Raw genomic sequence first — 12,840 nt, forward strand, 5'->3', positions numbered from 1 at the left:
AAAATAAAAAAAAAAGGAAAACATGTTTTTCCTCTCATCACCATAGGTTGAAATCATGGCTTAAGAATCCCTTTCAGACCATTTCATCAGGGGGAAAACAAAAAAACTATTTGAGGAACTTTGTTATTTAAGAAATTCTGATTTAAAAAAATAACTGTTTCAAAATAGATATTAGTTAGTTAAAAGAAGATGTCAGACCTATCATTGCATCTGTAAATGGTCAGCAAGCCTTGACCGAGATGAATAGAAAAAGTTTGCAGTTTGTCAAAGTTTTTCGGGGCTTTGATTTGAATGAGAAATGTCTGATGAAAGAACAAGTAAACAAGATTGAAAATCTGACCGGCACTTAGTACCATGAGTTTTCATTTTCTGATGCTGCAGGGCTATCAAATATTGGTGTTTACAGAGCAGTGAGGTTTGATAACCAGCCCAGTTTGGGGAAAAGTTGAAGTATGAAAAATAAATGTTCAACTTCTCAGATTTCTCTTAAGTTGTTACTGTGGAGCCACTGCTCTGTGGATCTGTAACCTCGGTCAACCTGACACAACTTTCTGTATCTTTTTCGGGTAGAAATGAATATCCACTGCCTGGATATCTGACGCATCTCTCCAGATTAAACATATCTGAGCTGCATCCAGACTCCTTGTTCATTAAATAACTTGATTAGCAATTCACACTTAATGTACAGTAAATCAGCTGTCAACTCAGACATCATTAACATCCCATATGTATTCTCTCAATTCACAATTCAGTAGGTTATGAATATTTCCCTTTAAAAAAAAAAAACTCCTGACATTGGACTTGCATACATTAGGAGGCACAGCTCCCCCTCTCCAAGATGGCAGCCGCATTGACATATTGCTCCTACCGGCAAGCATCAGACAGTTATGTCAGCCAGTTTGTATTTTTGATTTCTAATGTTAGCTTTTGCTAACAGAAGGTATTTGTTTTAGCATGAAACATGGCTCCTTTAAGATTTCCTTTTTTAGGTTACATTTTTCGGGCTTTTACACCTTTATTTCGACAGGATAGGACTGTCGATAGAGCAGGAAACTGGGTGAGAGAGTGGGGAAATGATATGCGAGAGAGGAGCCACAGGCTGGAATCAGACCCGGGCCAACCGCTCCTCTCAGATTTTTACGAACTATTGTCTCCTCAGTTGCTAGGTGATCTGAAAGCAGTGAAATCAGATTATTTACCCCTAGTTGATGTCATAAGGTCCTACAACTGCAGATGAATTGCAAATCAATAACCTATCCCTATGATTGATTGCAAGAGGAATATTGTCACCATGTGAGACGCTGAAGGGGCATACACTCTGCAGTAAAACATGTTAAACAAGCCAACTAGCCTTTATTCTATATTCGGTAATTAAACCTGTGGTGGACACATTTCAAACCAACAAGGTATTTGATTTATTCAAGCCCTCAGGTTAAATAAAATAAGCTCAAGGTGTAATGAAAACAAGGTCACATTTACTGTCAGCTTGTATCCAGGCACATATTGTACTAGATTCAGGAATTCTTTCCTGTTGAAAGCTCAACGACCAAGTTACTAAAGAAAATAAATCGCAGTAGATAGTGTCAGTTTGTGAGAAAGCATCACTGTAGATTATTCAATAATGACTTAAAACAATAAGACTCTAATAAAAAATGCAATCAGTTTATTCTGGAAGCATGCAGGACCCAACCACCCTTAGAGTTAACTTGATCAAAAGCAGGCAGCTCATGTTCAGTCATGTTGGATATAAGAGCCATTTCAAGCAGACAGAACAACAGCAGATTTCCTAAACCCCAGGGGAGCCTGCAGGTGCTCTGAGGAGGGTTGAGGTTAGTGTTTCAGATCAGACTCCCTCAGCTCCGCTTCTCAACATCCCGCTGCTACACTCTAACTGATGTTCTTTGTCTTCTCTCCTCTCCTGAAAGTCCCTGAGAGAGTTTGGCAACTTCAAGTTGCTCCTTGTGGTAAGTAGGCTGTTGAAGGAACTTTAATAAATAGTAGTTGTTGCCTCTTAAGACACATTTCCTCAGCTATTAAATATCAAAAAAGGTATTGGTCTCTGCTTGTCCTTTTCTTTTAAGTCATAAGAGACAGTATTCCCTGCAACAACCTGTAATAATGGCTGAGTTTTACTTTCATTCTCAGTTTTATTCAATTTGTTAACGCCCCAGGCAACTGTGGAGGGCAATTTCTCTCTCTTTAGTAGAGCTCTCTCACTTGAGTTTGGATTCAATAAAGATGATGAATGTGTAAAATAGGTGTAATTTCACTATAGATGAAGGAAAGTCTTATTATGTTTTCCCTTTCTATCCCCATTTGAGATATTAAACCGCATCATAACGGCTCCATTGGATGGTGAGTAGTCTTGGCCTGTTGGTTGATCTGTCTGCTTCTGTTGTCTAGACTGAAATATCTCAACAGTTATTGGGAAAATAGCCATAAAAGGCTTGTAGAAATGTACATTGTGCCCAGAGGATACTGGATTTGGTGATCTGCAAACTTTTCTTCCACAGTCACAGAGTTTATGTTTTATTTTAGGGAATGTATTTGCGATATACTGAAAGGAATTACATTTTAATACATGGATGCCTCTCTGGAGCTTTGTTGAAATCTGATTACTTTTATGTGACCAACAATGATCACTGTTGAAAGACAACAGAATGGGATTGCCGTGTACTACTTTGTCCAGAGGGGGTGCTAAACCAACACAAACAGAGAGTTCCTCCGAGGGGGCTTTAAGATGGTTCTCAGTTGGTAGATGTGCTTACTCTTTCTGAAAGCTGATTCACACAAGCTAGTCCTCATTGTTGATACACATTTTGTAACACAGTTGCTCAAATGATTGTGTTTCAGTTAATTTAGAATCACAAAACTGCTTTCTTGCTTGGCAAACAGACCATTATGCTTTCACCTCCAAAACAATGGTACATAAAAGGAAGCAGCTTTCATCATCTTTGCAGTCTGTGTGCACTTCACACTGTGTTTCTTAAAATGAGAGAAATGTACACCAAGTGTCAGTGGCCATTGTTCTGATCCAACAATAGTATCTTGCAGTACTTTAAGTGGAAAAAAGATAAGTGCCAGTGTCAGTAAATTATCAGTGTTTGAATTTCTACAGTTAATAAAAGATACTAGAGGATGATGCTGATTTTCAAAACATACATTAATTGAAAAAAAAAAAACTTTAATGTGTCAGAGAAATAACCCTCCATCTCTTCATCACCAGGCTCCTATACCATTTCCCATCAGGATATATGAACTGTTCACAGTAGGTTTGTTTTAGCTAGGCCAACATTGTTATCGTCTTTTTTTTACTCAGGTTTCGATTATTCGACACTCTAGAAACTTGTGTTTTCATGTCAGCTTGGTGTTACTAGGCATTCTATTATACTCTCCAGCAACAACAGACAGGGGTGAGTGTCAGCTGGTGCACCATTGGTTGTGTATTTTAGGTGCTATTATGAATTGCCAAGAGAAACTGTAATATGGAGAGGCCAGGAAAGGGTACTGGCAGCTGGTGAGGATTCCCGGGATGCTGAGAATGACCCGGTATATTCCTAGCATACCAGGATTAAATTTAGAAGTGGTAGTAATTCAAACCAGAGCATACCAGCCTACTCCAGGTGCTGGTATCTTTGACAAACATTTTTCTTACTGTCCATTCTTGGTAGAGAGGTTGCTTGCCTGTTTTAGAAAAAGGGCAGAAGTAGTTAGGAGTGACTGTATTACTGCCTTGTCTGGCCTTCCTCATTGGTAGTCTGAATCTCTCTTAAATCTTAATAAAGTCTCCATTATAGAAGAAGATGGATCACTAGGAGCAGGGCTCTAAGTTGCAGCCTCTAAGCTACCTCAGCAATGATGAAGTAATAATTCCACATCAAGCTGTCCCTTCACTCTGTTTGTCTCCTCTTGCCGATTGAATTTGAAGGGAATCATTGAGGGTTAGTTTTTTTTTTGTGGATGTCAGTGTGAGTGTGTTTTGGAGAATCACTGGAGAGCAAACCCATTGCTTCCAGTGCAAACACAATGTGGGCCTTCCGCCTCAGCCACCTGTCTACAGGAAACACTGCCAAGGGAAAGCTGCCACATTCACCAGGGTGAAGGCAGGACTGTTGACATGCATTTGGCTGTGCTCTGAACATATTGCATTTGGATTATGCATGTGATTATTTTTTATGGGATAAGATGGCATTGCGGAAAATATTTAATGGAAAAATTCACCATGCCCATCAAAAATTATTGAAGTGATTAATTGTGGGGCTGCATGCCATCAAAAGTGGGAATTCTCTAGTCTAAAATAACAGACGTGAAAATTATACACTACAGAATTCAACATAACTATTATGCCATTAACGATTAGCTACACTAAACGATTCTAAGGTGAAATCACTATTTTGTCTATGTCACACTAATAAGAACATGTTAAAGTTGTTAGTGATGCAACTACACAAACACTAAATGAATGCGGTAGTTGTTTAAGGTATGAAAGTACAGTATGTGTGTAAGATAAAAAGTTCCTGTGGGGATGGTGTGCACCAATCTAAGGGTTGGACCTCCTCCAAAGGGTCACTGGATAAATCTGGAGGTTGTGAGATGATTAATGGGTTGGGAAAGAAGAGGAGTTTGGCTACTTCACTTTGTGTTCATATGCTATACTTAACTTTTTGTGAAACATTAGATAGTATGGCCGCTTTGCATCCTAAAAACAATTTGTATTTGTTCATTCGAGAAGAGGGAGGGTTATTCTAACTTGTGAATATGATTGTTTTACAATTGATCTCAGCTAGATGGACTCTTTTAAGGGTCACAAGCCAAAGAAGCTGCTAACCACTGATTTGATCTTTGACAATACAATAAATGTGATCATGATATTCTATTTTGTCAGTAACTAGTTATCATGTGCTTTATATATAAGAAGGTCTGTCAACTCGTTATTATTTTTAGATATGATTAATCACAGAATTTCAATAGTTTGTTGCGATTAATCACATTTTTAATCACGTTTAAGATTCCATACATTTGCATTACAAAACAGTTTTTAAGTACATATGAATTATGCAAACCAATTATTGCCAGTATCTTGATCTGCAAATAAAATAAATGCAAGGGAATATACTTTATGATAACAACTTATAGATTTAAAACCCCAAACTAATGCTGCACTGCTACACCAGTATGCTCTGAAATCATGGCTCAAAAGTAAGACGGCTTCATAGTGCTTATTCTGTCAAATAGAGACATTATTATTTTTAAAAGATAACACTTTTACACATTAGGAAATTGGCAGAATGTCCAATCCATGTCACTATTGTTTTGATTGCTCACTGACGTCCAGGGATTCCCAGTGATTGAGACATCTTTGCACTTTTCAGGAGTTCTAGTTTGTTCCGTGTGGCAATAAGGCATACAACAACATTCCAGCTTGAGGACGTCCCTTAGACCCGCGTCTTCACAGTGATGGCTGGCCTGCTGTCCATTTAGCAAGCACTATTACTTTCTTCAATTTAATTTCAGCCATAGCCCTGAGGTGATTCACGCCCACTGACATCAGTCTGATAAGCTGCGCATGTATGCTTAGCTCGTAGGTGGGAGCTGGAACTCAAACATTGGTAATATATTAATTCTATTTCACACATAAAACAAGTTACTTTTGCTCTAACAACTGAGCCGTCTGGGAGTTTTTGAAATGTGCCATTCGGGTATATGATAAAAAAAAATAAAAGTGAATGTAGACCTTAATCACATCACAAGCTCTAAAGTGTTTTACTCTGACTTGTTGAGTACTAGTTTGTGATCTTACCTTGACAGAACAAAAGCAACTGAGTTTGTCAACCACTGACTCAGTCTTAAACTATCTTGTGCAGTTTGTTTGGGGTTATTATTTTTTACAAAACCCTGATTAAATCAAGATCTTAGTTAAAATTGCAATAGCTAATTTTTTTGTTTTTTACTTATGTCTTGTCTCACTACATTTTTTGATGATATTACTCTATGATATCTGCAGTGTAAACTATTGTGAAAAACGTGGCTGCAATCTGGCATATGCAGATCATTGTTCATGTAAATCTGTTGAAGCTGATGAAAAGTTACAAAACATCAAGGCAGGAGCAAGTGTTTAACCGCTTTCAAATGTATCTGTGTTAATGTACACTGGGTTCAAAGTGATGTCTGTACAGTTCCTTAGTAGATCTATCCTGCTACTTTTGACCACTGAAGTTGCACATTGGTTGAAAGCATCCCAAAAGTAGTCCCTCTTTAAATTCAGAGAAAATACTAACAACTCTAAAAACTTTGCTATGATAGCATCCAAAGAGTTGAACTGATGTGCTAGGCTGATGTACCTTTTGCAAACAGGAGCAATGAAATTGATAATAATAATGACTTAGCTGCTTGTTGGGAGGATTGCGGCTCCTAAAATCAACTCCATGGTGAAACCCATTTCATTTTCTCCTCTCCCCGCAGGACGAACTATTTGGCCTGTAGGGGTTTAAGATAAGGCCGGGCTAGCTTATCACAGTCAACGATAACCGAGGAAACGAACGACAGCTGGGATTTGCGAATACTCTTTCTGTACCTGCTCTGCCTCGCTCTTTCTCCCGCTCTCCCTCCCTGTGTATTCCTCTTTTTCCACAGAACTTGCTGCAGCTTTGAACTAGTGCTTTCACACTGCAAAGTGGAACTCAAGAGACATGGTGTCCCATTTGAAGAGGTCATTTATTTGTATGGCATGAAATGAGGTTGAGATTAATAGCTACACTAGATGTATCAGAGCAAGAGATTAGTCAAAGCCTTTGTCTGAATACTACAGTGTCAGCAAAAAGGTCAGCGGGTACAACATATCCATTTAACATCATTATGTTTATTTTGCACACTCTCCTTACAGTTTCTGCTTAACGCTGTGCTGAAAAAGAGTCTTGTTTTGTCGTTTTGTATCTGAAATTGAAATCGATATATACTCCAAATCTTTGCCACAAGCTCGCTCTAACTTTGTGTGCATCAGTTTGGATTGGAGATGGTTTCACGCTCTGTATCATTCAAACATCTGGGTGTTCGAGCTCTCCTCATTACTCCTGCTTTAATGTGATATATACCCTTTCAAAAGGCCACACTCCCTCCATCCATCATCAGCCACCAAGGTTGCCCAACCCTGTTCTGATTACAGCAGTCAAACTTTTATTACAGAGGGAGAAAAGTGCAACATTTGACAGATAAGACATGCAGCTGACATGCTTTACTGAATGTTTATGTCCTGTCACACGTAAATAAATGTCCAGAGATATTAATTCTTCACCCCTGTTGATTTCTACATGGCATAGTTGTGGTTTTAATGGTCGCATAGAAAGGATCTGTTTCATTGCTTTCAAAAAAGCATCAGAATGTAGCTTCTCAAATAACCTTAAAGCACAAAGCACTCTATAAAAAGGCAGAAGGCTCTCTGAGGAAATATTTTTCCGTGCCTTTCTTCTCATATAAGCGTGATTATGTGAGTAAATTGGGGGCAGTGCCAGGCGGATTGCAAAAAAAAATTGGCACGGCTCTCCTGTAGCCTTCCCTGAGAAATTTCAAAGTAATCACAACCGATCTATTATAATTACAGCTGCGATATCTGTCTGTGACTTCATAACTGTCTCTTTATACATTCATTACCATGCAGATTGTGATGGAAACAAAGTGCTCTCAGAAATAAACACAATCTCTCCACTGGCCCGACTATCAGGCTTCTTTAAAACATCAAAGATGGATGTGTCTTCGTTTTTCAACTTTGCATTTAAGTAGTCCTAGTTAAAGATGCTAAAATAGGCTATATCTCTGTAGGTGGGCTTTATCTGTACTTCATATATCTTTCTACATAATGATCTCAAATCATTATCAGCCCACACAAAAAAACTTGTGAGTGAATCCTGAGGTATATTCTTTAGCTGTTGCTGAAGTTGTGGATGAGCCCCGCTGCTCTTTTAATGAGGTTTATTTTAAAGTTGTCTGAAAACAAGTTAAATCAATGAGCATACACTTGATATGAAAACCTGACAGTGACAGAGAATGGATCAGACATAGATAGCATACTTGACGTGAAGTAAAGCTGCATCCATTTGACTAAGGTACAAAAAAGGAAGCGAAGCTGGCATTATTATCGAGTCTCTTTTAACAGCGTCTCCTCAATTTCTTGGAGGTCACGTCCTTCCCCTTCTTTGTGTGTCGGCTTCACTGAATTCTGAAAAGAAGTAGTGAATCAAAGTGCCTAAGAATGTATTATGGAAAACTGACTGTATTTGGCAGCCACACATGAATTTTGCAGCTTCGTATTCATTTGTATTTTCAGGCCTCTACTTTTTAATATAGTGGTTTGAACTATAGGTGTCTTATGGTACCAGACTCTCTGAATGAACCTACATCTCTGGTGCTTTGAAAATGGATGTGCAGGTTACATTTTTTGCTCGTTGTCACTTGAGTTATCATCGGAATATGATAGCAATAGCAATAGCAATTTTATTTATAAAGCACATTTCATTACACCTAAGCTCATCATGTTTTACATGGAGAATTAAAAACGTGAAAATATTTACAAAATAAAAACAATATATACACCAAACATACATCAACACAGCAAACAGCAATCAAGTGTTGCTGCACATGCAGCCAGTCACAACAGTCATATCATTCATGTGCTTCGGAAAATAAATATGTTTTGAGCTGATTTTTTAAAAGTGGAGATGGTAGTGATTGACCTCAGGTCAGCAGGCAGTTTGTTCCAAAGAGAAGGACCACAGTAGCTGAAGGCCCCTTCACAAAAACTTTGAGTGTACTCTGGGTATGGTTAAATGTCTTCCACCTGCTGACCTAAGGATCCAGGTTGGGTTATACACTGTGAGCAAGTCAGAGATGTACTGGGGAGCTGAACCATTGAGTGCTTCATGGACTAGTAATATGATTTTGAAACTGATTCTGTACTGAACGGGGAGCCAATGAAGTGTTTTGAGAAGCGGGGTGATATGATCCAATTTTCTTGTGTGTGTCAGGATTCTGGCTGCTTTGTTCTGACTGAGCTGAAGCCGTCCTACGGATTGTTTGGATAGCCCTGTGTACAGTGCGTTGCAATAATCCAACCAAGTTGATATGAATGCATGGACTAATTTCTCTGCATCAGTTTGGGATATAAATTATCGTAGTTTGGAGATGTTTTTTCAATGGTAAAATTATGTTTTTGTTATATTGGTAATGCTCAGCAGATGATCAAAAAAAACATTCAATCATAAGAAAGATCATCATCACAGGTCATCAGATTGTTAACATCTGCTTAGTAGTTGATACATATTATCACCTTGATGTCACATGATTACGTTAATACGTATAAGGGCTTTGAGCCCAAAGCAGAAGTCCAGATTTGGAACTCCAGAGTTAAATGCTCTCATCTCAAAGCATACTATCTGCGGAGCAAGCTGTTCTGACCCTGCATTTTTGATCTTGTGCTGCCTAAGTCGTATAGAGTTTGGCCGTTGGTTCTTTTATCCAATTTGTTATGAAAGCAGGTTAGTAGTGGTCAGAGTGTGACTTCAAGCCTGGGCTGCTCAGGGCAAATGAAAACCCTAATCCAAATTAGTTGATTTTTTCTTTGGGAGGAGCTGAACTGAAAAACTTGGCATTGCAGCGGACTTAGTCCAGGCTTGTGAGCGGGCATGTCCTGATAATCGTGAGAGTGTGTGTGCCATGCTTGCAAAAATGGACACAATGAGTTTTCTGCTTATTTAAAGGTACAATAAGGTATAGCCATTACAAGTGTTTAACCACTTTTATTTGTAACATAGCCATGCTTGTGATGTACCTCTATCTGTTTAGTGGTCCCAATGAGTCCAACGCTCCAATCAACAACTATTGAATGGTTTTGAGACTGAATAAAAAAATTCATGTTGATTCATAAATCCTGCCAATGTTTGACTACCAGATATTTAAAATTTGATGCAATATTACTAAAAAATAAACAATACTTGTTACGTCTTCAAAACCATGGGGAAAAAAACAAGTCTGACATTATTAAACAACTTTATTATGCCAGATTATCAGGTCAAAAATGCAAGGTATTTTGGTAGATGACCAACTATTTGGAAAATTATCTCTCCACTGACCTGAACATTCTTTGTTGTCGAACTTAAATGCAAACTATAGCATAATAATGAGTAAAATGCATATTAGCATTGTCATTGTTAACATGTTGCATACAACTGCATACAGCCTCACTGAGCTGCAAGCAGACCTGCAAAATCTCAAACTAGGCAGGTGTCTATGTTCTTATCTTTAGTGAAAGAAAATCTTATTTGACTTAATAGAAGCTGGATTCCCCTGACAAGTCCAGATAAGTCTTATTTCAAGATTAAAAGAGCCTAAACTAAGACCTGAATTGCTTGCATTGAGGGAAAAAAATGCAAATGGGGCAAGAATAATGTACTACTTTAGTTTCTAGAGTTGAGACATTATTCTTATTTCAAGAAACATGATCAGTACATTTGTCTGACCCTGTTGGCAGCAATTGTATCAATAAAAAACATTCAGGTCCCAGTTGGTTGTGATATACTTCAAATAAGATGTTTAGTTGGACTTGTCAGATACATTTGGTTTCATATTATGTCTAAACATTTTTTTTACTAGATACAGACAAACAACCTTGTTTAGTTTTGAGTTTTTGCAGTGTAAAGACCTGATACCAAATTAACTCTAGATATCTGAAGTCCAAAATTCTGATTCTAAGAAATTTCCAATTTATTTTAGGCTGTTCTTATTAACTCTCTGTACTTCTACCAGCAAAAAGTAATGCATTATTATTCATGTGTAACCAATTAGTGTGGAGCCAGTCTGGACTCATTCACAACAACATTAGACTCACAAAGCAACGGCTCAGACGGCCCAACAAGAGAGACATTAGGTGACCTTGCAGAGAGACGGATTTAGTTAGCCTGGGTCTCTAATTGATTGATCCAAACATGGCAGGACTTTTACCCAGGAGAAGGGGATTTAAGTATTGTGTAAAAAGAAAAAATAATCATATTCAGTAATCATTTTCACCTTAATTTGTGCTCTAAATTTGGCACGTTGCTTCTCTTTAGCTAATCTTTTTCACATTAACCCCATAACCTTAATAAGGCTGTCAGAAGCTAATCAGAGGCTTTGTCCTGAAGTATGAGTCACAAGAGGGACTGACTGATTCTGTTTCTCACAAAATGTGCATGATCATTTGTAAGATATCAAATGTAAAGTTGTTTTATGATAGTATTATTTTGTTTTTGCAACATTGGTGATTTACAGCCCGCCTATCAGAGCACACCTATGGGAGTCCTCCAAAAGTTTACAGTCACAAGTGTCTCAGATGTAAAATAAAATCATATAATATGCTACTTTTTGCTTGAAAATAACTCAAACTGACTTCTCTGATCGGTTCCTAAAGCTGTATTCCACTTTCTGCTGCTGTTGGTGCCAGTTTTTAGTTTCTGTGATAAATCTTATTCTGATCCAAACAACAAATCGAAAGGAAATTGTTGAGATGCAGCAACGGAGAAGATGCACGTCTGTGCGATTTTAAAACAGTTATTCTGCATAGCTCTCTCAGATGACTTATTGACTTTGTAAAGCTATTCAGAAGCTGATGCCGCACTCACGTCTCTCCACCAAACAAAGTATTCCCCTAAAATGTGCACCTCTTCCAAATGTCAGACAAACAGCCCAATGAAAGTCTAATTTTAATTCACACCATGCAGTGTCTGTGAAGCTGAGTGTGGAGCTGCAGGTCACGCAGAACACTAAAGCGTTTGTGAAGGACACTTCACATGGCAATCTTCCCCTAAACACCTTGAACTTTTACTTGCAGTATAACTTTCTATATGAGTCAAAGCACTGCTGAATGCAGTATCAGTTTGAAGAGCTGTGCCTTGGGTAAATTTGCTCAAAGAGAAGTAGAAAGAATGCTTGCAGGGTGCCAGGTTGGTCTTTTCTGATTGAACGTCTGTATCCTCTGGTTTCTAAAGTTTTGCTCTAGTCCAGCTTGCCAAGCGGGCGTTGACATTTCTATTTTTTTCCGTCCTTATAATAAATATTTTCGTCTCCACATGAAAGCAGAGAGCCACAGTGGATTTAAAGCTGTAAGAGGGAGATATGCAGGGAGAAAGTCCTTCCTTTACAGTATTCAAAGCAAAAAATGAAAATCCTGCTTCTTTCATGCTGCCTGGACCGGCACGGTGTAATCATTGTAAAGCTGTCAGATGCAATCTAATATGAACATGTCCAAATGTATTACCATCATGAAGCATTAGGGATTCCTATAAACACAGACTATAATGGTTGAGGTCAGACAGATTAGTGGTACAAGAGAAGGAGAAAGAGAGAGAGCGTTTTATTCACCATTTTCTTTTTCATCTGCTGTAGTTCTTTTGAATTACGGAGCACATTTTCTGTCGGAGCGACACAGCTTTAGCTTGTTCCACCATTTGCTTTATTCATGGCGATTTATATCTCAGTCATGATGGAGCTATTAGGGAAAACACCTGTCAGATCTGTTGCATGAGCACATATCTATCCCATGTGTCGATTGTTGTTTTGAATGATGTTTTTGTGAAGATGTAATTTTTCTGTTCCTTTTTTTTTCTTGTTGCTACCTCTTTTCTTTTCTCATTTTGCCTTTTTTTCCTCAATCAATTCACTTACAAATAAGTGCAGGCTGTGTGGGCATGTCCGGCAAGATTCCTGTCATTACACAGATGAAGAGAGATACAGCAAATTAAATTCGCTACTCTCTTTTTCTCTTTCTTACGTCTCTCTTCAAGCCATTTATTCAACTAAGATATGCAAGGTTAGGCA

General features: G+C 38.2%; 1 protein-coding gene across 2 annotated transcripts in view; it reads left to right on the forward strand.

The window, feature by feature from the left end:
- Positions 1-12,840, forward strand: part of brinp3a.2 (bone morphogenetic protein/retinoic acid inducible neural-specific 3a, tandem duplicate 2) — a 42,797-nt gene that overhangs the window by 6,201 nt on the left and 23,756 nt on the right. Inside the window, exon 1 of one of the 2 annotated variants that reach the window (XM_034700878.1) lies at positions 3,201-3,268. The exons of the other annotated variant lie outside the window; for it this stretch is intronic. Coding sequence (XP_034556769.1) covers positions 3,255-3,268 — 14 coding nt within the window. The 5' untranslated portion in view covers positions 3,201-3,254. Of the gene's footprint in view, positions 1-3,200; positions 3,269-12,840 lie in introns of those variants that run through there. 2 annotated transcript variants of the gene reach the window in all.

Source organism: Notolabrus celidotus, chromosome 2, assembly GCF_009762535.1.
Source record: "Notolabrus celidotus isolate fNotCel1 chromosome 2, fNotCel1.pri, whole genome shotgun sequence".
Lineage (NCBI taxonomy): Eukaryota > Metazoa > Chordata > Actinopteri > Labriformes > Labridae > Notolabrus > Notolabrus celidotus.